Source organism: Oryzias latipes, chromosome 10, assembly GCF_053564925.1.
Source record: "Oryzias latipes strain Hd-rR chromosome 10, Olatipes_Hd-rR_3.1".
NCBI classification, from domain to species: Eukaryota; Metazoa; Chordata; class Actinopteri; order Beloniformes; family Adrianichthyidae; genus Oryzias; species Oryzias latipes.
The window spans coordinates 3347728-3375144 of NC_136246.1; the positions used below are offsets into that span (position 1 = coordinate 3347728).

At 45.1% G+C, this 27417-nt stretch overlaps 3 protein-coding genes across 13 annotated transcripts in view; 2 read left to right on the top strand and 1 right to left on the bottom strand.

The window, feature by feature from the left end:
* rapgef2b (Rap guanine nucleotide exchange factor 2b) overlaps positions 1-14998 on the bottom strand; it is a 95866-nt gene extending 80868 nt beyond the window's left edge. For all 10 annotated transcript variants that reach the window (XM_078953850.1, XM_078953848.1, XM_078953847.1 and 7 more), the window contains exon 1: positions 14332-14998. In XM_078953850.1, the coding sequence (XP_078809976.1) occupies positions 14332-14400 (69 nt within the window). In that variant the 5' untranslated portion in view covers positions 14401-14998. The remainder of the gene's footprint in view (positions 1-14331) is intronic.
* Positions 13948-18039, top strand: spmip2 (sperm microtubule inner protein 2). Of its 2 annotated transcripts, none has more exons than XM_078953857.1 (3): positions 13948-14179; positions 16358-16587; positions 16735-17008. In XM_078953857.1, exons 1-3 carry the CDS (start codon positions 14080-14082, stop codon positions 16783-16785), a joined length of 381 nt encoding a protein of 126 aa, XP_078809983.1. In that variant the 5' UTR covers positions 13948-14079; the 3' UTR covers positions 16786-17008. The 2 variants fall into 2 exon arrangements, with proteins under 2 accessions (XP_078809983.1, XP_023815272.1); XM_023959504.2 differs by lacking the exon at positions 13948-14179 and adding an exon at positions 15696-15882 and having other exon boundaries at positions 16735-18039.
* Positions 18040-23187: 5148 nt separating this feature from the next.
* On the top strand, positions 23188-26502 carry LOC144994967 (uncharacterized). Its single transcript, XM_078954479.1, has 3 exons — positions 23188-23705; positions 24824-24862; positions 25008-26502. The coding sequence occupies exons 1-3, from the start codon at positions 23188-23190 to the stop codon at positions 25948-25950; spliced, it is 1500 nt and encodes a 499-aa protein (XP_078810605.1). The 3' UTR covers positions 25951-26502.
* The last annotated feature ends 915 nt before the right edge of the window (positions 26503-27417 follow it).

Here is a 27417-nt window from a genome sequence, read left to right on the forward strand (position 1 = left end):
CCCATCTCAACCAAGTCAGTGGAGCTATATAGATGCCAAAGCAAGGTGAGGTATGTCCTTACTGCATTCTCAGGATTAGACAATCCAAACTGACCGATTTTAGCAGTTCAATTCAATTGTTTAAAATATGGAAACATGGTCAGCTTGGTATGGCACCTCTCAGAAAGGTCTGAAGAAAACGCTGAGAAAACTTGGATTTATTGTAATGTCGACAGACCACAGCATCAGGGAAACAGCTGGAAACAACCACTTCAACCAAAAAAGAGAAGGAAAAGTCATAGTCTGAACAGCACAGAGAACGATGTCTCGGCAGTAATGCTGAGGATCACACTAACAGCACGGTCCTCATGAACTGGGGGGGCAGAAAGTAAATAATACTCTGGTCTGTGCTCCTGTATGTGTTTTTGATATGCCTTTCAAGTACGACTCCTCGCCTCTAACCCTGAAGGCTGTGCTGATCGTCACAAAGTGACACTGCATATGTGTGTGTGTGTGTGTGTGTGTTCGGGGGGGGTTCAGGTGAGCTGTTGGCTGAGGTCACAACAGTAACAGTGTGAGAGGGAATCTGAAAAGGTGCTTCACTCTGTCATATGCTTCATATGAAAAGCAATGTGAAAGCTCGTGGTCAGAAGGGGGGGTGGGGGGGTCCTTGTTTAGAACTTGGTTCTCCTGTTTAGCATACAGTATATGAACCGTTCCAGTCCAGGGAGACAAGTGCCCTCCGGTTTGAATGGAGGTTTCCTGTTCACAGATTAGTCTGATGATCCCACCCAAAGCCTTTCAACTGACAGAGATTAAAAAAGCCCCCGTCAGCCCAGATCCATTAAGAAAAGAACGTCAGCCCTTCATTTTCATTTGCCTGAAATGTTACTATTTCTGCAGTGGTATTCTCTCTCACACACGCACACATGCACACACACACACACACGCGCCTGAGGTTAACTTTCATACCACAGACGTACAGTACAGACCAAAAGTTTGGACACACCTTCTCATTCAAAGGGTTTTCTTTATTTTCATGACTGTGAAAATTGTAGATTCTCACTGAAGGCATCAAAAATATGAATTATCACATGTGGAATTATATACATAACAAAAGTGTAAAACAACTGAAAATATGTCGTATTGTAGGTTCTTCCTTTTGCTTTGATTACTGCTTTGTACACTCTTGGCATTCTCTGGATGAGCTTCCAGAGGTAGTGACCTGAAATGTTTTTCACTTCACAGGTGTGCCCTGTCAGGTTTAATAAGTGGGATTTCTTGCCTTATAAATGGGGTTGGGACCATCAGTTGTGTTGTGCAGAAGTCAGGTGGACACACAGCTGATAGTCCTACTGAATAGACTGTTAGAATTTGTATTGTGGCAAGGGCTGTTTGACCAAGAAGGAGAGTGATGGGGGGCTGCACCAGATGACCTGGCCTCCACAGTCACTATACCAGAACCCAATCCAGATGGTTTGGGGTGAGCTGGACCGCAGAGTGAAGGCAAAAAGGCCAACAAATGCTAAGCATTCTGGGAACTCCTTCAAGACTGTTGGAAGACCATTCCAGGTGACTACCTCTGGAAGCTGAGAATTAGGAATGTAAATTAGATTAAACAGGGGAGTGGATACAGAGATACTCTATGTCGAGAAATTGGAGTAGAAAAAACAAACGATCTGCATTTAACACCATCAATATAAAGCATCACCTCTAATAACCCAAAACAAAGAGTTCGTTCTGACAACTCAGGAAAGTACCTGAGCTGACCACAAAAAGTCTATACTGGAGCTCAAGAAAAGACTTAAAGGATTAAAAGCAAAAGTTACCTGACAGAGAGACTCAAGTTCACAGATTGATGGCGCATGTGGAGATTCGTTATGTGTCGCCTTCATGATCATACTTCAGACAATTCTGATGAGTGTTTATATCAGGGTTCCCAGTCCCTGCTTCCTACCCAGTTCTCCCTGTCCAGCTCAATGCTAACTATCTCGACAGGAGGTGTTCAAGCAATCAGAACCTAGAACCAGTTGATCCAACCTAGCTGTGCGTAGAGCAGAGATGGCTGTGAAACAAGCAGAGTGCTGTTGAGGACTAGCACCAGCTGCTGGTTCTTACAATAGTCTTTCTGCTTTCGGATACCCCACAGAAAGGTCGAGCTCTTCCGTTTGTCCTGAGTCACTTAGCTGGACTACACAATAGGTCGAGCTTGCATGCACAGCACCCTTCTTCATCCACTTTGCCACAATATTGGATCAGAACCTTGTATCTGGACATGCTGAGAGCTAAATAATGAGATCAGTAGATTCCCATTGGAAAATACTGGTCTCCGTGTTAGAGAGTCATGGGAAATAAAACGCCAAAGCTACAAGTACACAAACACATACACACACACACACACACACAGACATTTCAACTGTGCATAGACTAATAAGAAAGAAAACACGCATCTTTCTCCCTAAACAAATAAATAAAACGTAGCCCTTTTTCTTTTTTCACTCCAAGCTTTCTAGCAGGTAAGTTTATATTTCACACCCTTCCACAAATGTCCCACTAATCCTCCGTTAAGAGCATTACAAGTGTTTGTTCTGAGCAGGGCCTCGTAACCACAGCTACACTGATGCATCCTGTGAAAGTGCACCGACTGCGCTACGGCCTTTCAGCAGGTAAATCTCTAAAAGCAGGTTTGTAGATCTCTCACACTGTTGCATTTGTGTCACAATGCGACTAACACTCCATCTATGAACAGGGTGTCTCCTTCAGTGTTATGTCCAAAGAAAGTTTGCTCAAATGACTTAATCAGAGTCAAGCAAACATCCCAGTTAAAAGATTACCAATACCAACAATAGCTTTCCAGCTGCAAACACGCCATTATGTAAGCTTCTTTTATATTGCTTCTTCCTAATAAAGTCAAGGCCACGGCAACAATTAGCTAATGTCATTTGTGGATAACGCTCAGCTCCAAATGACAGGACAGCATTTAGTGAGGAAGCAGCAGCACTGAGGGACATGCAAACCACAGTGTGCCCAGAGTGAATGGGCTGCTGACTGTGCATCCCAGCAGCAAATGTGTTTCCACAAATTCTCCCACAGGAGACATCCTCAACACTGTGGGTTCATACAAGCTTTCCGCTTTAGCGCTCGGACTCAGCGTGCAGATAATGTCAATCTGGCACCCGGGCAGTCTGCAGTGTGTTAAGAAAAGGGGCTAACTGACGGTTCTGAGATAATTATGCCCCTTCTGCCCCAAACCAGGAATCTTGAAGAAACTGTCAAACATTCCACCGAGAATCAGATTAGGCCTTGGAAATAACAGACATTTTCCTGGACGGGCTGCAGGGCTGCAGGGCTGGAAACGTGATCGGCCACAGGTTAGACAAACCCTCCAGGACCCATTACAAAGATAAGGTTTCAGCCAGTCAGACATGGTACACCCATTTGCTCCACTGCAGGCAGGAAGTGGAACAGCGTTTCTGATCACTAATTAATAAGGGAAGGGGGCTGTTTAATGCCTTAAGGTGCCCCGCACCCGTCCCATTCCTGCTGGCAAGACATCATTAGCTGGAACCGGAAGTCCATGTCCCCCCTACCCCACCCCCTCCCGATTTCAGTCGGAAAACACTTTTTTTTTGTCCAAAAACACTCCTTTAAATGGCGATCCCTAGGAGTTACATTTTTTCAGCTTTAAGCGTTAAAACTTTAACACCTGAGATGTCTCTGTCAAAGTCTTATTTGCTCCGACGGTCACTCCTTTTGGAGTCAACGTGAATCAGCTGATTGGCAGAGAAAAGCGTCTCTTTCTCCCATATGCCTATAAAGTGTTGCTTACCAGTGCAAAGCCGCTTTTCTCCTCAACAGAATACGCTGATTCCCGTTGGATAACGCTAAGGCTTGAGATATAAACTAAAGCTCTGGTGGAACAGTTTCACTCATCTGAACACTTTTGTTTATATCGTGTTTGATAGGAATGACATAATGACCCCTTTAGCACCGTTGTAAGCTCATGTTGTACACTGAACCGTTAATTCTCTTGAAAAAGTTTTGATAAAAGTTGCCACAAGTCTGAAAACTTGTAATGTTTCCATGTCCGGCTAATGATGTTCTGCCGCCATCTTGCCTGCGACCAGGTCCCCCCCCAAAAACTGCTGCTGGAGCAGCTTCAGGCGGCCGCTCCTCTGCTGTCAGGAATCGCAGCAACAAACCAGTCTGCAAAAGGTCACATCATGACCTCCCAGCCTCACACATCCTCACAGGACAAAGTGTCCCAGCATCTGAGAGAGTTATGATGGATGACCCGGTCACTGCACTAGCCAACCGTCCTTCCTCTTCTTTGTTTTTTACCAAATACAGATTCTCCAATTCCACCTTCCTAGGCCGATGGCGTGTGATGGCGTGTTCTTATGTACCGTAGCGCTTTTCTGCCTTCAGTGAGACCCATAGTGTTTTACTGTAACGCTTCCATTCATCTGCACACACACACACATTCACAACCTTTACTACCATGATCAATGCCTTGTCTGCACACTTTGACACCTGGGCAGGCGAAACGGGAACCAAACATGCAACCTTCTAATCAGGGGTCGACCGCTGTACCGCTGCGCCGCAGTCCTGGCTAAGTGTGGGATAGTGTGAGATACTGATTCCAATTTTATCTTCTGTTTTTTTTCAAAGAACAATAGATAACTTTACAAACTGTGCAAAACTGTGTCTGTCCTCTAAAGAGTTTCAAAATAAAGTGCTGGTAAGTATGTGTCTGCTGTGGTGAACATAAGAGAGAGCGAAGCAGGAAATGGCTTTCTGCATACATTATGAACTTCAAAGGACCTTTAATCACCTTTTTGACCACTTTCACCTGATTTTAAGGCTTTTGTTACAAAAAGACATGCAAACATGATGTTCTTGAATCCAGGAATACATGTCAAAATGACAACTCACTGAGTGTGACCATGTCCAACTGTTTCAATAAAAACCCATCATTTCTGTTCTGAACATGTTATTAATAGTATCATCAGAATAAAGTTTAAAAACCCTTTAGAAAAACTACCCGATTTACTTCATACAACATACTTGATGCTTTCAGCGACACAGACATTCTCATTTTAATAATCCTATTTTCAATGTATTTTTCATTCAGTTTGCATTCTGGTGGCGTTAGTGTGTAGTTATCAGCCTCGTGGACGTAGCTCCAGTTTTCAGTGGACTGACTTTACTCCAAACAATGGAAGCACAAGAAACCAGAGAGAAAATAAAATCAGGATTTTCCCAAAAAGAAATGGTCTAAAACAACAAATTCAAATTCAATGATTCAATCTATTGATCGCCCAGGCCTACCGCAGTCCCACTCCATGTTCCATGTTTTGATGTGAACGCATCAGCTGCCAGGTTAACTCACACAACAACTCAGACAGATCTTCAAGAGGACTGGAAACAGTTGCAGTAAAAGGTCCATCAGAAATCAAGCAGTGGTCCAAACAGCTGCAGAATTGGACCCACAGTTTCACTCATTTATGGACGTTGTTGTGTTGCTGATGCTAGTGTGTTCTAGCATGAATGCATCATGTCAAATGTAACAAGTGTCACCAGTAAACTCACCATTCTGAAGCTCAGATAAATACTGGCGGTGTCTGCTGGTGTTCAAACAGCCACACCATTTCTAGAAAGGTCTGTTTTTGGTGACGGTTTGTGCACAGCTCTGCACGTGTTTTCTCAGACTCTGACCGTTTCGACAGCAAACGTCACTGAGGGCCTTTGTTCAAAACACTGTAAACACGTATTAGTAGCTGCATGGCGCAGTTCCATGCTAGGATTTAGCGATCCGTAATCACACAAATTAATCAGCTCTTTATCTGATCCACGTCATGTCTGAGCAGTTCACCACCAGGAGGGATTATAGCAGATTATGCATCAGTCTCCCTGCACTGTCTGAGACCGAGGCTGAACAGTCAGGTTACCCAAAAGAAGCTGACAGGTTTGAAATAACCACAGAACCATTTCTGATTGGAAACGAGATCACAGCTTCATTAACTAACTTTCTGCTCCTCCGTGTCCAACTTTCCTTCAATGAATCCTTTTTCACAACAATGGAATTTGAAGAATGAGGAGTGATGAAGAATGAGGCTGTCCGTGACAAGCCCAGTCATTTCATGTGGTTCTCTGAGCCGTCAAAGCAACACAGAAGGTCTCCAGAGAAGCTCTGGTTTAGATGGCTCGCTGCCATGGGCTCTGCTGCTCCTCCTGTAAGGCCAGAGGAATTTCTGGAGCCTGGAATCCAGAGATTCTCCTGCTTTGAGAGAAGGAAACTGGGAACAAACGTTCATTTGGAGCCTGTTGAGCGTGCATCACTGCGATGAGGAGTCCCTGTAGAAATGCTGGTGTTTATTTGAAAGAGTTTGAACAAGACGACTGCAGAGGAATCCAAACACAATGGAGACCGTCTGTAAATAAAGCGAGGACAGAACTGCAGCTCTGTGGACCACGCCGAACAGTCACACAAGCTGCGCCAGTGCCCAACAAACACGCAGCAACCGTGACGAAATGAGCGCAGCGGCAAGCAAGCAGCTCAGCAGCCAGCACAGGGGAACTTTTTAAACTTTCTCTGACCCACTCTTGTTGTAAGAGACTGGATTTAGCAAGGACTGCAACATAAAACAGTAAGTTCCACAGAGGTGAAGCCTTAAACACACTAAACCTGCACCAAGCTGCTGGCCTTCTTTCACAATAAGAGAATCTTCTGATATTTAACTCACAACTCCAGCAGACTTACAGTCAGGTCCTTCAACTCAAACAGCCAAGGTTTAGGAAAGTAGAGCAGGACACGGGATCGCTCATGGCTGGTCTGCATGAAGGTGTTCAGCAGCTGCAGAGACCCAGTGAGCTGAACCTTTCCAACCACACAGCATCGCCGCTGCATGAGAGGAACCTGCGGCCTGAAGGACGGCTTTCTGCGACGCCTCACTGAACAGACCGGCTCCCCGCATCACTCAGGTGGACCCCAGCAAACACATGCTTTCTGTGCTGGTTACCATGCAAATGTCTCAGACACAGCCCGGTTAAGAACGTGCTGCAGGGGGCATTTAAGGACAAACTGTGCTGTTCACGGTTGCCTTTCAGAACCTGGCTGCTTTTCAACCATTATCTCAGATTTTTACAGATTACAGAGCAAACAGTATTGAAGCAATGAAGTCAAGAATAATTATTTCCATCAGAATCCTCCCACAACTGTGCTCCAAACACAAACAGAATGTACCGAGTTTGATTGATGCTCCTGCAGTCAGCACCTACACTTAGAGCGATTGATGCTCCTTCTGCATCCCTCACAAAGCTTTAGCTGGGTTCCTGCTGCAGTGCACAAGCAAGAACCCAGACACAGCTGGAATACCGCAGCTTTTGCTGGTAGAATTAGGATTGTTGTCGGGGAAAATGACCAGCCCCGGTGCTTCCACAGCTGTCTTTAAATAGTCCGTCCAAACATCGGAAACGAGCGACAAAGAGACTCTGCGGACAAACAGAAAGAGTGTTTAGGCTGAAACGGCTCCTGAGACGTTCTTCCTCTTCACAAAGCTCACTGACGCTTTTCCTCTTCCTTCCTGAAAGGAAGCTGAGAAGAGGCTGTGGCCGTCTGCATTACAGCAGCGGAAAGTCCAGACCATAAAACCTCACCAGGATGTTAGTGTTCAACTTTCTGACTTCATGTCCAAACATTTGCTTGGACTGTTTTTCCAGCTCAGACGTGTTGGGTGGACGATTCCACGCAGCGTTTCTGTGCAGCATCACTTCTGGTCTCCAGCTTCTGGAGAATCCCTTTGCTAAACGGTTTTTCATGAGGGCCGTGTTCTCTCCTCTGCCCTTGGCTTCCTGTGGAGGAGGTGGCAGCAGGTCAGCTCCCCTGCAGAGTTTGTGCAGACCGTGTAGACAGCTCATCCCTGCAGCTGTGGGGGTGAACCTGGGGCAGGCGCAGTCAGTCGCTTGTGGCCTTTGGCTCCCCACCTGCCTCCACGACAGGTACGGCTGCACCGCGCTCCTACGCTGCCGAGAGCGAGAACAGAGCGGCGACAGCAGGAACGCCGGCTGAATCCTGCAGAGACCAGGAGGATCTGCAGGAAATTTAGACCAGCCATTTTGTGTTTGTGCCAACATTGGCTTCAACTGCGGCGGGGGTCTGGGTGTGGGGGTGGCTGGGCGCTCCTCCTCCTTCTTTTCACATTCCACCATCCATTTTAGAAGAACATAAACACTCACCTGAGCACAGGTGTTAGCTCACCTTTGCACTAATAGTTTGCATGATTGAATGAATGAAAGATTTCACACTAGTTGGTTTGGAGGCATAAGTATGCGTGTGTGAACACTATCTGTTTTGTGTACATGTTGACATGTGAACATTTTTTTGCAGCTAGCAGGTGTGTTGATAATATTTGAGTGTGTGTGAACAGGCCCCGCCCTTATTGTACTAGATTTGAACCGTACCGTAACGATAAACAACCAGTAAACCTGTCTGCTCTATGCTGCTTCATGGTCTTACCCCCCTTCCCCTCCTATTATCACCCTCCTACCCCCCCTCTCTCTAACGTCCCTCTCTCTTCTTCCCCTCTTTCCTTTTCCGTCCGGTCCAACACCAAAGATTTTCAAACATGATTGAAATTAATAAAGTTTGGCCTCAATTACAAAAGGGGTTTATTCAGACATACCTTTGGTTTGTCTGAAGATGAATAACCCCTCTTGTTAAAGTAAAATCTGTCCAACACAAGAGGCCCTCAGCTCTCATCTGCTTGCCTAGCTGTTGGACAGGACAAGTTTAAAAAAAATAAATAAATAAATAAAAAAAAAACATTGGCTTCAACTGCAAAGCCTGCGTTCAGCTTCTAACCTGCACACACTGACGGTCTGAATGAAGAGCTGACAGAGCGGAGCTTTGACTCATTCATGGGACAAAATGTGAGTTTCTGCAGAAAGCACCAAACCTGTTCACTGACATCAACTGATGGTCCAAAACCAGACTGCTCCAGAAACGATACAGAATCTATTTCTTTTTTTTTTAGTTCTGGGTCATTTTCTGGTGTTTCCAGATGATCTGACATTTCCCAGCATTACCACCACCCTAAACTCTTCTTCCTCTCATCTTTGACACAAAAACTGAAACTCATCTTCCCTATCAACAGGTTGCAGCCATGCCTCAAAATCCTCTTTTCCGAGCCACCTTTGCAGGTTTCCCATTTCCTGCTCAGACTGCTTGGCTTTCCTTTCCTCAGCCCAGCCAGCCTCATTCCTTCCAATCACCTACTGGTCATGGCTTTGTTCTCCTGGACAGGTTGTAGATGTTAGTTTCTGACCCAATGCTTTTCCAGGCCTTCATTTTCATTGGAGTTTTTTGACAGGAGCTAATGACCAAGCAAACCACCCTCCCTTTGCTCAAACTGTACAAGAAGAAATGCTTTGAGGAAATAACAACGCAAAAGTCAGAGAATCCCTGAATAGAATGAGTCCTGCTGTTCCTCAGACTACAGACTGGATCAAATGGCTTCAAAATGAGCCTGAATTGGTTAGAATTCAAAGTTCATGTTGATCAAAAAAACAGCGACAACATTCTGTTTAAAATGACACACATTTGTTTCTCAAAAAAGACTGTCTTTTTAAATCATTTTAAAGTCCCCCATGAAATGTTTTCTTTAATAAAAACATTCCCAGTGGTGTTTTAATTATAATTATGACGTTTTTAACCAAAATCCCACAACCTAAATGTCTTTTAAAGCCAAATTTCATGTTTATTTGAAGCCTGTTTCCAAAGTCTGCATACATGGGCGGGGCTATTGGTGCTGGGGTATTGGTGCTGGGGCTGCTGGGGCTATTGGTGCTGGGGCTGCTGGGGCAATTGGGGCTATTGGGGCTGGGGCTATTGGGGCTGGGGCTATTGGGGCTGGGGCTATTGGGGCTGGGGCTGCTGGGGCAATTGGGGCTGGGGCTATTGGGGCTGGGGCTATTGGGGCTGGGGCTATTGGTGCTGGGGCTATTGGGGGCACAAATGACACAGACGTGTCTTTAGTCTCAAAAAGTTTCTCTTTAGCGATAAAGAAATGGTGAAAAGTGGCATATTTGTGGTTCCAAAGCGACACTTTTTGAACGATGTGTGGAACGACATAACAACAAATGTGTGTACCAGACCCTGCTGTTGAATCTAATTACACACCAAAAAGAACTTGAATGACATCATAATTTAGACTATTGCAGCAGCACTGGCTGTGGTTTAGAACACATTTGATGTTAGCTCATGCAGATTGATGAATTCACTCTCATTTTGAGTGAATTGAATTTGAATGAATTCATTTTTCTTGGCCGCATGGACCCAAAGGAAGGGTTAAGTTTAGGATTAGGGGTTACAGTTAAACTGTGTTTAACGCTGAACGTGAGGCAGCCACTTTCAATGTTATGTCAATGGGACAGACGCCATCTGAGGTCCAGCGGAAAAGCCTGTCGCAGTGACACAGAGGCTACAATCAGCTCCCTGCTCCGCTCCATTCTGATTCCTTCACTTGCAGACAAATAGATCCGTGTTCGTCGTTGTTTTCCCCGTCTGATCTTGTTTTTGTACGGCCGGATGGCTCCAACACTGCTCACCATTTTTGTTGCACCAGTAATGTTAGGTTGGGGGTGTGAGGGGCTGTAAGCTAGAGGAAGACAGTGTACACAAAGGGATGATGGGAAATGGAAGCAGCCTAACTTGGCGCTAATCGTCCCGCCCAAAACTCAGAGGTAAATTTCTAATGAACTCCTGCCGCTCTGCAGAAACTGTGTCCTAGAAAATGAGACTGTTTTTTGCGTGTGTGTAGAAGATGAATATTTGAGACAGAAAAGTCATCTGGTCATCTCTGCAGAAAACGTTTTTGCTTCTGCACGTCACAGATCCACATCCACAGAGGTGTGAGGGGGTTGAATGGGCAGTTATCCAACCCATCATGTGACCGCAGAGGGAGAAGGTGGAAGCTCCGTGCACAGGTCATGACAGATGAAGACAGATGGCTGTGTGTTAGCTAATCCTGACAGAGAGGTGCTGCCTTCATGTCAGCTTTAAGATAACCCTGTTTGAGGCTCACCGGTCTCACGTCACACGAACACCACACTGGGAAAGGTGCTGCTGCTGCAAACACGCTCAGCAGAGCGGCACAGTCACATGACTTCCAGCACTGGAAGGATTCCAGCTGAAGGCCTGGGCTCCACGCAGAACAATTGCAGCCTTTCCTGTTCCTCTCGTCCTTTCAGAAAAGCTGCACCCCTCTTTGGAAACGCAAGCAGCCATGGACGAGGTGCAGAAGGTCCTCTGTCCCCTCGCTGCTCTTTTCCATTTGATCAAAAAGCAACACTAACAGATGTATTTCCATAGATTATGCAGAAGGATTATAGACGTTTAAAAACGCAAATGTGTCAGCACATCAAAGCTCAGTGACTGACAGTTACCATGGAGACAACAGGACAACTGTCAACCAACAGTTGACTGTATTCAGGAAGGACGTGGTGTTCAACCATCACAACAGAAGCTCACCTTAAAAATGGAGCAGAAATGAAGAACTAAGCAGCAGGAAAAGCCTTCAGAGTCAGCAACAGCAGCAGACGAAGAAGGAATCAAACAACAGTCAGAATGAAGAGCAGAGAGGACAGACATGAACTCTGATCAAGGAGATCCTCAGCATTTCAGGACCAGGAAGAGCAAGTCTTCATTGTTGGAGGTTTCGTGAAACAGAAAGGCAGATATTTGGACCTCCACGTCTGGATCTGACTGCAAGTCTGAAGTTAACACTAGGGTTGTGCCGATGGACGATATCATCGTCCATCGTGATGGGTGACTGACATCCCGATGGAGAGACCACCATCGTGACGTTGCGACGTTGCGCGTCGACGCCAGAAGCCGCGGTTACATGTACAAAATATCTTGATGGGATCAATGGTCGGATTAGAATCCAACCGTGTAGATGGGCCCAGAAAAATGTTTTCAGAATATAAAAACGTTCACTAAGGTCACAATTTCGGTCGGAATAAATCATTCGCACATGCGCAGTTTGAAAACCGGAAGGGGATACAACTTCCGCCGAGCGGCTTTTTTTCCAAACTTTATTGAATGGAACAATTCAATACAAAACGATAACAGCGCCGAGCGGCTATATACATTGACATGTCAGCTCGGTAAAATACGAGACGATCTTCTAAACGTGCTTTTAATAATGTTACGGTTATTATGAAACACCTGTTCGCTCATCATTTGAATTTTAATCCGTGTGGTCAGTGCTTTTTCTGAACGGAGCCAGGATTAGCAGTATGCTAACACGGGCTAACAACATTAGCTTTGGGTGGCGCTGCAACATGTGTGAATAACATCAGCCTTTATTTAGTCCGGACACGACTGGAAACACAAATCCACGTGATTGTTTGAATGTTTTCTAAGGACTGAGCGACATTTCTGCTTTGAAGCTCAAACCGCTGTGTGTGTGCTGACGATCCGAGCTGTGCTCAGACACACACTTTTAGACCCGGTTCTGAGTTCGGTTGCTTGTACCCCTAGAGCTGCGGGACGGATCGCAGTCTTAAATCTCCCACACATACCGCTCATGTACCCCCCCCCCCCCTTCCCATCAAACACAAAGCTGTAAATCCGCGATCCGCCGGTCCACTTGACTAGTTAAGTGCGGGAGCGACTACTTCTTTTCTATCTTGCTTGTTACTTTTTCTGTTAAAGTCACTTCCCTCAGTTTATACTGGATCATCGCGGATTAACCATTAGTTGGGAAATAAAATGAAAAAAGCAAAATAACGAATAGCAGTTATATAAGATCGAAAAATGTAAAAATACCCCCCCCCCCCCCCCCGACGATGTCATCGTCCATCCCGATGGTTGACAGCAAACATCGTCAACGGCCAAATTAGGGGACATCGCCCAACCCTAGTTAACACTGAACAATGCTGGTCCATAACAAGACTCCACCATGCTAGATGGATCTTTCAAAGGAGGCCTTTTGAACAAGAACGTCTCAAACATTGTGTGAGCAGCACTGGTTCTGAAGCAGAACTGTCCTGGTCCGTGACGAATCCTGCTAGCAGACTCAAGCAGCAACAGGATGAGATCAGAACTGGCCAATCAGACAGAGATCTGACTTTCAGTTTTTTAATGAGCAAAAGCCCTCCCTAAAAGAGCTAACCTAAATAAATGTGTGAGGAGCAGAGGGGAGGTGCAGATGTGCTCCTGGTTCTGCAGAGCATCGTTCTGCACACAGGAGCAGGATTTTACACAGACAGACTTCAATCTGCACAGAAAACCGGCGCCATGCAAGAAGTGAATGTGTTTGAGCAGATAAGATCATGTTCAGTCCATCTTAACGCCATGAAAGACAGAGTATGGAGATGAAAGAACAAACTCTGGACTCTACAATCTTTAAACTAATGATTAAAAACCTGTTATTCCCAAGAATATCAAACACTTGTTTACCACATCTGGATTTTTTTTTAATTAAAAAACAAACTCAAATGAATCTATTTCAAATCAAACACCATTATGGATGCTAGGGACGTGTTCTGATGATGGAACAGTGGCGAGCACGCCGTAAACGCTGGATTCTACTGCGAAAACGGGTCTAATTTGTTGCCAGATTCACTTCTTACAGCTGATTTGCGGCACAGCAGTTTAAATGAAACACTAAGCTAAGATAAAGAGACTAGTTCCACATAAATACAATTTTACCTGAAATAAAAAGGCAACACTGAAAATAGAATAAGTGAAAAATGAGTCTACTCATCCGATAGAAGTGCTGAGTGGGATTTTGACTCTGCAGTCAACCTGACATGTGAATCACAGCTCTGAATCAAAAGAGTGTAAATATTCAGACATAGCGTATCTGTTATGGCCCTATCATAAACTACTGAAGGTCTGCCAAAGCCTTAAGCTGGCACCTGTCACCCACATCACCTCCGGCCTGCATCCAGACTGCGGGCCTTGGAAGATAACAGGCCGCCAGCGACACAAAAAGGCTCTCAGGCGGACGGAGACGAGGCTGTGATGGGGCTGCAGCGGGGGACCCGTGTCTGAGCTGCTCTCGCGCGCACCTGATCTGCGCATGCTTCAAGATGAAGAAAACTGAATCTGAACTCGTGAACAGGAGAAGGAATCACGTGACGATGGATGGAGGATCTCTGCGGGGAGATCTTCTGGCTGTGGAGGTCAAAGGTGAGGCTGCAGATCCACCACGAACCCCCCCCCGGCAGAGAAACTGTTAGCGGGACAACTGCCGCACGTCGTTCCGACCCACTAACACTAGCACGTTTCAACCCGAACCCGGACCCGGACCCGGACATGGAAGTGAGGGGAGAGCTGCTGACCTGTTGAGTCCTTTCAGCCGGATTCATCATCACCGCCTGACGAAAGCGGTTATCCACGTACGACGCCATTGTTCCTGGAGGATGAACTCCCTCAGTTCAAAAACTCTCTACAGAGATCCACGGCACGCGGAAAATTAAATAAGGTCCACGGGCCTCAGCGTCGCTTGGTCTGCGCTGTTCTCGCCTCGGCGGAGGTCCAAGCTAGCGGGTGAGCTGGGAGTGCCCGCAGCCAGGCCACGACTGGAGCCAGACAGCCGAGCCGCCCTCCCGGGGTCCCGCTGTTGCTCAATCCGAAGCCCTGGTTCCTCCTCTGGGAGAAAGGTCCGTGGAAAAGCGCGGCTCCGCCGGCTCCTCTCGGTTACTCGGTAGCCGTGAGAACCGGTATTCCTTTATGATCCGAGCTCAGCTCGGCAGAGACATTCCTGCTCTCTCTTCAGCTTTCTGGCGGCGACGGGAAGAAAATCCCCAAAACAAACGGAGGACTAAAATTCTACCCAGGAAAAGTCTGTGTCCCCCATCCTAAGAGGCAGGGCCCCACACGCACGGAAAAAAAACTCGCTAAACTGGCCTTTTAGTAGGTCTGGAAGTGCGGGGCAGTCCGGAGCCTCTGTTTTGTGCCACCACCATGGTGACTGACGCACCGCAACAAGCTCCAGCCACTCACCGCGTCACTTCCGGGAAGCCTTTCAAAATAAAACACCGAATCAAGGCAACAAACACGCAAAAACAATCTGAGATAGATTCATGTAGGTCGTGTCTGTTTGTACATTTTAATCCTAACAACGAATGTGCAACATATAAATGCATTCTTGTAATTTTAATTCAACGAAGTGTGACTTTATTACTAAATTTATCGTGAAAAATTCAAATGACAGTAGAACATAGAAATGTGGTTAGTGGCATGTCTCACAGTCGTGACATTCAGAAAACTTGACCGGAATTTGCGCAGCAGGCGGAGGCTGGGCGGATCCTTTCAACAAAGGACCAAACGGAGACTCACCTTGGATAAATCCACTGTAACCTGGCGCCACCACGCGTCTGGGTTGGGTATTGCATGTTTTAACAAAGTTTAAAGCGAGCCGACCCAAAAATGCAGGGCGAAAACTTGGAAAGCAAAAGCACTTTTTTCTTGGAAATTATTTGAAATGCCGAATAATTTAAAGCATTACGAGTACACCAACAATAAAAATGTCTTGTAAGAAACACAAAAGTAATTTTAAAAAAGGAGAACATGATATTATCAAGTATCTTTTGACTTTGTGAAATAATTTTACTTTAGAGTATGAGCTCTGACAGAATTCTATAACTGCAAAGATTCATAACCAGTGTAGTTTAATGTCTGACCCTTTCCTGTCTGGGGAAGGTAATGCTGCCTGCAGCAATGACACCATGGCAACCGCTGGACGCATGTCAGTCCCCCAGGACCTCACGCAGAGCTGACTGCATGTGTTTCACAGCGGCTTCCATCCGGCAACGAGCACCACACCAACGGTAAAATGAGGCCCAACACAGATCCAGAGGGGCAGCGGGGACAGAGGATGATTTTCACCGGTACTTAGCCCTCAAAGACAGCTGCTTCTCGTTTGTTTCCTTCACTGAATGAGGACATCTTTAATCTAAATGTAGGGTTCAAACTGTGTGTGTGTGTGTGTGTGTGTGAGTGTGTGTGTGTGTGTGTGTGTGTGTGTGTGTGTGTGTGTGTGTGTGTGTGACCAGAAGGCTTCAGAAACATTCCTAAATATTAATTTTACCTGCTAGAGGATGGAATTATCACAATCAAACCATTTCAGACTGAGGCATGTACAGCCTGCTCCAGACGTCTCTTCTGGGTTTCTTCCTCTGTTGGTCTGGTTCTGCCACATCTTCTGATCCCTGTAGAAGTCATCGTCAAGTTTAGATCTTTCCTGCCTGCAGTTTTTACCTGATAAAGACCATTTTTAGTCACTGGAGGTGCAGGGTTGTTTCTCCAGTTCCTGGGACTCTGTAAGATTTCAAACCTGTGACAGATAACAAATATTGTGATCAGGTCCAGATGGGGTCGGAGACTACCGGCCAAAGCTGACTGATTTTCCTCATCACATCGGTGTGGGCCCTGTCTCCCATGAGGCTACGGGTGACCTGGGTTATCTGTGGCGGGCTGCGCCGCACGCCCCTCCAACCACAGCCCGGCACAGCTATATAGGAGAGGTGGGCTGGGGGTGGCAGTACAACCAGCAGCTGAATCAAAGCACGCTGCTCAGCAACATGCAGATCAAGGTAGGAGGGAAACGGAGCATGTGCAGCTTGTGCTTCATCTTGCACAGAAAGAAAATCATTTCAGCTTTTATTTGGGTAAAATATGCAGACTTAATTTAATTTAAGTGTCCGCTAAACTAAATGTGTTTCATTTTCTCTTCCTGACAGAAAACAGAGCTGCGTGCATCCTTGGAGGTATCAGCCTCCCAGAAGTTTTAAAGAGTAAGACAGAATTAGTTTCACCTCCTTTGAGGGCTGTGCTGATGATGGAGACATGAGAAGCTTCGAGTGACTGCAGCGTAACCCATCTGCTTGCACATCCATAATGCAACACCTGCTTGGGGCAGGAACACACAGAGCCTGCATCTGTGGTCATGAAATCTGCTTGACACACACATGCAGCCGACACAAACAGGCTGCTAACCTGAGCAAACCCCCTGAAAAAACCCCTGTGCTGGAGCTTTTCACCAACAACCCCCCCTCACTATGCCCTGGTTGTTGGTCTGTGTTCAGTTTTGTCACACAGTGTTCAGGTAAATCAAAAGTCAGACAGGTTCAGCTTCCAATCCAGTACAGAGCATTGGCACGACAATCATGAGGATTGTTGGCAACATCCATGCTGTTTAGAGCTAACATGAACCCTCTAACTGTATGTGTCCAACATGAATCAGCTGAGTTTGTCCAGCACTATTTAGCACTGGTTAGACATTATTAGACACAGGTGGTTAGACACCTAATGAGCTTTTACAGCCCCCCCCCCCCCCCCCCCCCCCCCCGCCCAAACATGTGATATGGCTTGAGGTTTACACTAGATACCCTTTCTGACCCAACACTGCATTTACCTGGGTTTGGGCCTAAACGTGGAAGCACTGGAAAGCGCCCCCATGTGGTTGTAGTGACTTACAGCACTAGTGGTCCAAGGCAGTCTCCCTTCCATGGACTACCTGACCTGACCTGGATGGAGCATGTGCTGTGCACTAGAAATGGCTATTTACATGTAAACTATTAAATATTATTTTGTTAATTTGAGCCCACCTGGTTGGAATTATTAAGTGTTTTTTTTCATAGCCTGGCCTTTAACTCAGGATTTAGCCATGATGCTGGTATTGTTAAGCATTATTCAACCCGTTTCAGTTTTTCTGAAACATTCTAAGCATCAACAACACCTTTCCTGACATTTAGTCAGATATATTGTTGCTCTCTTGCTATTTTACCAGATCATCCTTGAAAGGCTTTTTTCCATGAAAAACATGAGGAAATGTGAACTAAAGTCATTTGAGTTACAGGTACACTGCTAAAAGGAAAGTATTCACCTTCAGAAGCTGCTGTGTCCTGAGCAGGTCACAGGGGGGGCAGTCCCACTGATGTCATGGCCAAGGGCCATTGCAGGGTCAACCTTAAAAATATAAGGCAAAATAAAACGAGAAATAAAATCATTTTAAGTCCTTATTATATTTTCATACAAAATAAAAAGTTTTGTCAAACTGATTAAAAAGAAATTTAAAGCTGCATATTCATATAGTATTATTTAAAAGAGTAACATTTTCTAACCTTTAGAACAAATCTGTAATGTGTCACTTTTTGTTTGTGTATTCTTTACAACAAATGTGGTCTTTAGGGACAGAGAGGGCTAACTTTAACCAGTATTGTGTACTGTAAACACACCCTACTGCATATATATATATATTGTATGTGTGTCAGTTACCATGGGGAAGAAACCCATTACAAAAAAATCAAAAATGAAAGGATGTCTGCCTTTTTAGATTCACTCAAATATTTCTGGTGAAACAATCATTTTCCAACTTTCAAAAAGTTCCTTTCTGTATGGAAGTGATTCTGCAGCATAATAAAAAATAAAGGTTAAATCCAGAAATACTTTTTCATTTTCAAAATGCAATCCCCTCTTTGCATTTTCTTTTTAATTATGACACAGAATAATCAGTTTTTAAGTAGAAATGAAAAAACATTTGGAAGCATTGATTTTTCATTTTAATTTTGAGTCATTTGGTGCAGTTACATTTTGAAAATTAAAAAGCATTTCTGGTATTGACTTTTATTTTTAATTATGATACTTAATTGCGTCCATATTTCTCAGTTGTTTTCTTTGTATTTACTTCCACTCTGCTTTGACAATGATCTCAGTCCTGGTGCACAGTTCACGTTGTATCATCCTGCTGTGGGTCTTTCCTTATCCTGGAGACAAATCTAAATACAATAAACAATCTCCATAATGTTGACAGCTCTGTGCTGCACCAACATCTGCAAAGGCGAGGGTGGGGTACACCATGGGTAGGTTACAAGTCCATAGCAGGGCCGCACACATTCACATTCTCACCCAGGGACAACTTAGAGTCATCAACTGATGGAGATTTGGTCAAAACGTGTCAACATGGAGGCCCACACTGGCCAACAATCCTGCACTGTGTTTGCCATTTGAAGAAATCATCCGTCATGGAACACAATGAGTCCAGCAGACGCAGACTTTACCCAGTGATCTGTATCACGTAGAGGTTCACGGCATAGAAATGGTCGCACTGCTCACTGCACAGCAAATATCTGCCAGACGTCCGTCTTACACTGACTTTAGTTGATCCAGATTTCATTTATTCAAGATAAATTGTGGTCACATTTCTCTGTGTCTTCAGTACTAATTATGCATGTACCACACAAGCACACACAGGCTGCCACAGCAGGGATGGATGGATGGATGGATGGATGGATGGATGGATGGATGGATGGATGGATGGATGGATGGATGGATGGATGGATGGATGGATGGATGGATGGATGGATGGATGGATGGATGGATGGAAGGATGGATGGATGGATGGATGGATGGATGGATGGATGGAAGGATGCGGCCCAACCTTTCCACAACAGCAGTATGAACAAGGCTTTGTCAATACAGGACACAATCACAGAGGAAGCACACACCAAGATGATTACTGCCTGAAGCTTTAACAACAACTAGATGAGACCTGAATCTGCTTAACTCACTTTATCTCAGGTGATGGTTTGGATTCACATTACACAGCAACTGAAATGATTGCTCAACCTACAATTTTGCGTGGTCATTAAAAACCACTTCAGTGCCAGTATTAATCTATTTCTGATGACAAAACAAATCTCAGTGGTGCCGAGTAACCCTTGTGCTATCCTAGGCACTTTAACATTGGGAGTTGGGTCATCTAGACCCACTAGACAGTGCTCTGAACCTTTTTTCTTCAATGATTTGTGATCTTCACTGGTGTCCATGGATGACATGAAATCTTTCCACCTTTATCCACCTTTGTCATGGTAGGGAGAACACGTCAATGTAAGGGTGGGGTCATCTAAGATAACACAAGGGGTATTTGTCTCTGCAGTTTCATTTCCTTTCTAAAGGGAAACTATCAGGGGCTGACTGAGGATTGCTGGACACCCAGCTGCAGATGGACAATGGCAGAAATGTCATTTAACTAAAAACAACAAAATAATAATGAGAACAACATGAACTATAAATGGAAAGTGATGTAAGGGTGGAGACCATGGTTCCAGACGAAGAGCAATGGACTTCATTGAGGCTGAAGGGTGAGCAACTAAAGAAGAAACAGCTGAGTAATTCAGGTACAGTCCTCCCAAACACAGGGAAAATAAGCAGACATCACCTTTCAACTTTAGACAGCACCTGTCGACGCAGAGGCGTTAGACGAGCACACGTCTTCTCCTTTATAGTCCAGTTTGATGAATAGAGGTGGAATCTTCAGTTTACAAATGTATTTGACATGAGAACATATGCCTGTAGAATTGTACACATCTTGATCATACAATTCATCTTATCAATTCAGACTTTTTAAACTTTATGGCCTTGTGGATTTTTACACTGCACAACTTCTATACAGAGTCAGTGGGAAATCGTTACCATTCATTATCCAAAAACAATTCTTAGAAAATGAGTGGTGGTCTGGCTTAGCTTGGGGGGTGTTTTTTTTGCCTGTGCTTATTAGGGTGATGGGGTGGGGTGGGGGGGTTCAGCCTGCGATGCACCTTGGGGGTAGGAGCTACTTGGCAGTGGTCCCCCTCCCATGGTATAGCCCCCCCCCCCCCCCCCCTCTTGGTTTTATTTGCACCTTAGACACGTAGGTAGGTGCTGGTGAGGTGCTCGTCTGGGGTTGTGGGCACTCTTCTGGGGTGGGGCCCTGCGTTGGGCCCTCCAGGCGCAGCGGGGGGGCTGATCTCCTGGTTGAGCTGGAGCTGCACTCTCTGTCCCCCCATGCCTCCCTGCTCTCTGGCTCTGGGGGCCTCACGGCGGTCCTGCTGGCCCTGGCCTGGGTGGCGGACGTAATTGCCCGGGGGGCGGTTGTTCTCTGCCTGCTGCCGTGTGGCGTTGGGGGGGTTCTGGCTTCCGCTGCTGCTGCGGCGGGGGTCTTGGTGTGGGGATGGCTGGGCACTCTCCTTCCTTCTTTTCACATTCCATCATCCATTTTAGAAGAACATAAAACACTCACTTCAGCACAGGTGTTAGCTCACCTTTGCACAAATGCTTTGCGTGATTGAAGGAAATATTTCACACTAGTTGGTGTGAAGGCATAAGTATGCGTGCGTAACCAGTATTTGTATTGTGTACATGTTGACATGTGGACATTTTTGGAGCCAACAGGTGTGTTTATAACATTTGAGTGTGTGTGTGGACAGGCCCCGCCCCTTCTAGATTTGTATTACCTCTAAACCTGACCGTAATAATAAACATTCAGAAACTTGTTGCTTTATGCTGCTTCATGGTTTTACCCCCCCCCCCCCCTTCTATTATCACCCTCCTACCCCCCCCCCCCCCTTCTCTCTAACATCCCTCTCTCTTCTTCCCTTCTTTCCTTTTCCATCCGGTCCAACACAAAAGATTTTCAAATATGATTAAAATGAATAAAGTTTGGCCTCAATTACAAAAGGGGTTTATTCAGACATACCTTTGGTTTGTCTGAATATTAATAACCCCTGTTGTTAAAGTAAAATATGTCCAACACAAGAAGACTTCAGCTCTCATCTGCCTGCCCAGCTGTTGGACAGGACAAGTTAAAAAAAAAAAAAAAGAACCACAAAGAACAGTTTCTGTGTGTCGGTGTGTGGCACTAAACTTTGGAACGGGGTAAGTAATGAGCTCAAACAATGTTCAAACATCCAAATATTCAAGAAAATGTATAAAGAAACTCTGATTTAAGGATATGAAGAGAAGAGGAGGTAATGATCAACAGGTGTTTGAAGAATTCTAAATACATGTGTAAACTTGATTTAGGTGAAATAATCAAAGCTCTTTTCATTACAGCAAATGAGTATTCTATTGTGTAAAGTGCAATAATGATTACTGAAATCTGTAAATTACAACCAATAAGCTATTTATTTTCTTTACTTGATCTGCAATGTGTAGCAATAATTACTGGTTTAATGTGATAGTATGTTCTAATAATAATCAATGATTATTACGTAATAGTTACCATTACTGTTTACTGAAATCATGAGTTAATGTTTTCTGAAGATAATCAATCATCAATAGGGACTGGATTTTGTTACTTGAAGAGAATCTATCTGATCAGAACCGGATTACAGAAACTGTAAAACTTTAAAATGAATGAACTCAGTAGGGGTGGGATTATATAAACTCGTTTTTTCCCACTCCTTTACAAGCAATAAATCAAACTCTACTTGATTTAGATAATGATCACTGTATTTAATTAAGCAAATGTGATTTAAGTGTCTTTTTTGTTTTGTTTTATTTTCTTTTTAATTATTATTATTAATGGTCTTTTTAATTTATACATTTTATCATTTTTGTAACGAGTTTTATAAATATGTGTTAATTCTTTATTGCTTTGACAACAATGCTTAAAATCAATCAAATCAGATCAAATCAAAACGTTATGTTCCCACCGCAGGACATTTTTATAAACAGGTCAGGTAACATCTTGTGTTTTTAGAAAACTTTATCAAGCAAAAAAAGAAAGCTCATTAAAGTTTTGTTAATTAATAAAATATTAATAATCTCTCATGGAATTTCCCCTTTTTTCCCAAGTGTAGAAAGAATCAGCTTTAATTCTAAGCTTCATGGCCAAAGCCATAAGTGAAACCCAGGAAGCTTGTTCTGTTTGTGTGAGGGAGAAGCTCTTTGTGAAGCAAACAAAAAAAACAGTTGTTGACAAGCTGTGCTTCTGGTAAACAAAGAGCATAAATCACCTACCATGAAAAATCAGTTACCATGGCGCCGCATGTGTGGCAGCTTATCTGGGCAGCTCTACCTTTTTGTGTTCCTTACTTTGAGTTTATTAATATTTTCTTCCAACTTATTTGTGTTTTTTGTATTTTTCAACAACTATTACGAAGTTCTGCGACAAAGGACAGGAACATCATTACTTTTGCTTTTTGTTTTTTTATTTTTCTCAACTTTTTGAACCGGCCTCGGGGGATCCGTTAGGATGCAGCTCCATTGTTTACACTCGAGATCAGCTGTTAGCTCTTGGACGAGTTGAGATTCTCCTCGCTGGAAAGCCAGATGTTCCAGCTGAAATACGGAAGAAACGACGAGGCTGCAGAGCTGGAGTTAAACGGCGGGAGAGAAGACGGAGGTACAAGCCATGTTTACCATCCGTTGCTATGGGAAACGTCCGCTCTCTCTCTATCAAGCTGGACGAGCTAACAGCGCTCATGCGTCTGCAGCGGGTGTACCGTGAGAGCAGCCTGCTGTGTTTCACCGAGACGTGGCTCCACCAGGACATGACAAACTCCGTGGTCTCAGTTACTGGATTCACGCTGGTGCGGGCGGACCGGAGCGCGGCGCAGAGCGGAAAGAAGAAAGGCGGTGGTCTGGCGGTGTTCGTGAATGACAGGTGGTGTAACCGGAACCACATCACTGTGAAAGAACAGCACTGCAGCAAGGACATTGAACTGGTGGCAGTCAGCTTTCGGCCGTACTACCTTCCACGGGAGTTCTCCCATGTGCTGGTGGTGACTGTTTACATCCCCCCGTCGGCTGACGCTGCTGTCGCTTGTGAGCGCGTGCACAGCACCGTGTCCCAGCTGCAGACACAACACCCGCAGGCCCTGATCCTGATTTCTGGGGACTTTAACCATGCATGCACCCCCCTCTCCGCCACCCTGTCCAACTTCACCCAGTATGTGAACTGTCATACGAGGGACAGAAAACTCTGGACCTTTTCTATGCTAACATCAAGAATGCATATGCTTCTGCCCCCCTCCCCCCTTTAGGACGCTCTGATCACAACCTGGTCCATCTCTCCTCTGCGTACACTCCAGTGGTGAAACAGCAGAAACCACAGATTAAAACAGTGAAGATCTGGACTGAGGAGGTAACAGAGCGACTAAGGGACTGTTTTAGCACCACAGACTGGGACGTTCTCTGCAGTCCACACGGGGAGGACATTGACAGTCTCACTGACTGCATCACGGACTATGTCAATTTTTGTGTGGAAAACACAGTGCAAACAAAATCGGTGCAGTGTTTTTCCAACAATAAGCCCTGGGTCACTCCTGAGCTGAAGACCCTCCTAAATGAGAAGAAGAGGGCTTTTCTCTCTGAGGACAAGGAGGAGCTACGCAGAGTACAGAGGGACCTGAAATACAACATCAGGAAGTGCAAAGACGCTACAGGAAGAAGCTGGAGCAGCGCCTGGAACAGAACAACATCCGTGATGTGTGGAGAGGTCTAAAACAGATCTCAGGACATGCTGAGGCTGGAAATGGTCGCCAGGTCACAGGTGACCAAGCCTGGGCAAATGAACTGAACCTGTTCTTTAACAGATTTGATTCTGCCCAGCCCCCAGTCTCCACCCACTCGGCCCCCTCTTCACACCTTTCCAGCTCAGGCGTCTCCTCCCAGCTGCAGCTGTTACCACCTCAGCACCAAACAGTCCACTCTCCCCTTCTTCCAATAGAAGCAAAGGGACCCCCCCAACGACTCACAGCACCAGACCAGCCACCGCCCACCCATCCTCCAACCCCCCTCTGCCTCACCCTGAATCAGGTTAGGATGGAGTTAAGGAGAACAAAGGCCAGGAAGGCAACAGGCCCTGACAACATCACCTCCAGGCTCCTCAGGGAGTGTGCAGACCAGCTCTGTGTGGTGATGCTGTTCATATTTAATATGAGCCTCAGACTGGAGAAGGTACCAGTTCTCTGGAGGACTTCCTGCCTGGTTCCGGTTCCAAAGGTACCTCGTCCTACGGAACCGAACCACTTCAGACCTGTCGCCTTGACTTCCCACCCGATGAAGGCTATGGAGAGGATCATCCTCAGCCATCTCCGCACTCAGGTGAGCTCAGCACTGGACCCGCTGCAGTTTGCATATCGACCAGGCATCGGGGTGGATGACGCCATCATCTACCTGCAGCATCGGGCCCTGTCTCACCTGGAGGCCCCTGGGAGCCCTGTGAGAGTCATGTATTTGATTTCTCCAGTGCTTTCAACACAATTCAGCCATCACTGCTGAGGAGGAAGCTGGAGGTTGCAGGTGTGGACCAACATCTGGTTGCTTGGACCATCAACTACCTCACAGACAGGCCACAGTTTGTGAGGCTGCGTGACTGTGTGTCTGATGTGGTGGTCTGCAGCACGGGGGCACCTCAAGGGACTGTGCTCTCCCCATTCCTGTTTACCCTGTACACATCAGACTTCACCTACGACTCCCACCACTGTCATCTGCAGAAGTTCTCAGATGACAGTGCCATTGTGGGCTGTGTATCAGGGGGGGATGAGCAGGAGTACAGGGGGGTCATCACTGACTTTGTTAGCTGGTGTGAAGTTAACCACCTGCTGCTTAACACCAGCAAGACAAAGGAGCTGATCCTGGACTTCAAGAGGTCCTCACCATCACAGTCACCGGTGAACATCCAGGGTTCAGACATTGAGGTCGTGGACACATTTAAATATCTGGGTGTTCACCTGAACAACAGACTGGACTGGTCCAACAACACGGATGCTCTGTACAGGAGGGGCCAGAGTGGCATTCACCTGCTGAGGAGACTGAGGTCCTTTGGCGTGTGCAGACAGCTGCTGAGGACCTTTTACGACACTGTGGTGGCCTCAGTGGTCCTTTATGGAGTTGTGTGCTGGGCGGGGGGCAGTGCAGGCAGAAGCTTGAAGAGGCTTAACAAACTGGTTAGGAAGGCCGGCTCTGTCCTGGGCTGCACACTTGAGTCCATCGAGGAGGTGGCGGACAGGAGGATGTTAGCTAAGCTGACATCCATCATGGATAACCCCTCCCACCCCCTACACCAAACTGTAGAGGCGCTGACCAGCTCCTTCAGCACCAGACTGTTGCACCCTCAGTGTAAGAAGGAGCGCTACCGCAGGTCATTCCTCCCCACAGCCATCAGACTGTACAACACCGTGTCAAAGTGACACTCCACGGACCCAGGGGTGTTTTTCTGTTTAGTCATTGACTCATTTACTTTTGTTGTAGTTGTTGTTTTTCAATTTTAAATTGTTTTTTGTTCCTGAACAGTTGTTTGTTTTTGTTCTTGGTGTGAACTTCATTAGTTATTTCTGTATTTTGAAAAAATTTGTAATGTTTTTTTACAGTTTACATGTTTTGCAGACCGCATGTTTTTTACACTTTTGCAGCTGTATTTATTTAATATTTCTTTCTTTATTTAATAAGAATCTCATTTTTGATAATAATTTTTCATAATAATTTTAGTAATATTTTTAATTATCTAATATAAATGTAATTTGTGATGTCCTTTATTGATGTTATATTATATAGATTATTTCTGAATGTCGTGTTGCTGCCACAGATAAATGAAATTTCCCCATTGTGGGATTAATAAAGTCATCTATCTATCTATCTATCTATCTATCTATCTATCTATCTATCTATCTATCTATCTATCTATCTATCTATCTATCTATCTATCTATCTATCTATCTATCTATCTATCTATCTATCTATCTATCTATCTATCTATCTATCTATCTATCTATCTATCTATCTATCTATCTATCTATCTATCTATCTATCTATCTATCTATCTATCTATCTATCTATCTATCTATCTATCTATCTATCTATCTATCTATCTATCTATCTATCTATCTATCTATCTATCTATCTATCTATCTATCTATCTATCTATCTATCTATCTATCTAAATACATTTCCCAAAGCCATATCTGCATTTCTGCATACTTGTACTCTATGAAGTTTATTTCTGTACCATCATTTTCATTTTCTTTGATCTGTGCTGGTCATTTTTAAGACCTCTTTAATTCAGATTTATGATCTAAAGAGCTACAGAAACTGCAGGATTAAGAGTCAGTAAACCATCTGAATGGTTTTTAGAGTTTAACACTCATAATCTGCCAAAACTGTTCAGTGTCTGAAGAACACAAGACGGTGCAGTGCTGTCTGCTTCCATGTTGGGTAATGAGTCCCTGACAGACTGCAACGTGTGGAAAGAAAAGGCCAAGAACAGCCTCAGGCGGTTGAGCAGGTCGTCCAATGATCAAAGGGTCGGCGGTTCGATCCCCGCTCCCCCCAGCCAACTGTCGTTGTGTCCTTGGGCAAGACACTTCACCCTCCTTGCCTCCAGTGTGGCTCCACTGGTGTGTGAATGTGAATGAATGATCCCGGTGATGGTCAGAGGGGCCGTAGGCACAAACTGGCAGCCCCGCCTCTGTCAGTCTGCCCCAGGGCAGTTGTGGCTACAACCATAGCTTACCGTCACCAAGTATGAATGAGGAGTGAATGAATAATGGACACACTGTAAGCGCTTTGAGCGTCTGGAAAAGCACAGATAAATCTAATCCATTATTATTGTTATTATTATTAACAAACACAAACGAATGACAACCCAACAGAACCAAAAG

Excerpts from the sequence above, each read along its gene's own strand:
- spmip2 (XM_078953857.1), top strand. The coding sequence starts at position 14,080 with ATGAAGAAAACTGAATCTGAACTCGTGAACAGGAGAAGGAATCACGTG. Across the intron at positions 14,180-16,357 it reads TCTGGCTGTGGAGGTCAAAG|GTCCAGATGGGGTCGGAGAC; the intron begins GTGAGGCTGCAG and ends TATTGTGATCAG. Across the intron at positions 16,588-16,734 it reads TCAGCAACATGCAGATCAAG|AAAACAGAGCTGCGTGCATC; the intron begins GTAGGAGGGAAA and ends TCTTCCTGACAG.
- LOC144994967 (XM_078954479.1), top strand. The coding sequence starts at position 23,188 with ATGGGAAACGTCCGCTCTCTCTCTATCAAGCTGGACGAGCTAACAGCG. Across the intron at positions 23,706-24,823 it reads ACCCTGTCCAACTTCACCCA|GCTATGGAGAGGATCATCCT; the intron begins GTATGTGAACTG and ends CACCCGATGAAG. Across the intron at positions 24,863-25,007 it reads TCAGCCATCTCCGCACTCAG|TGCTTTCAACACAATTCAGC; the intron begins GTGAGCTCAGCA and ends TGATTTCTCCAG.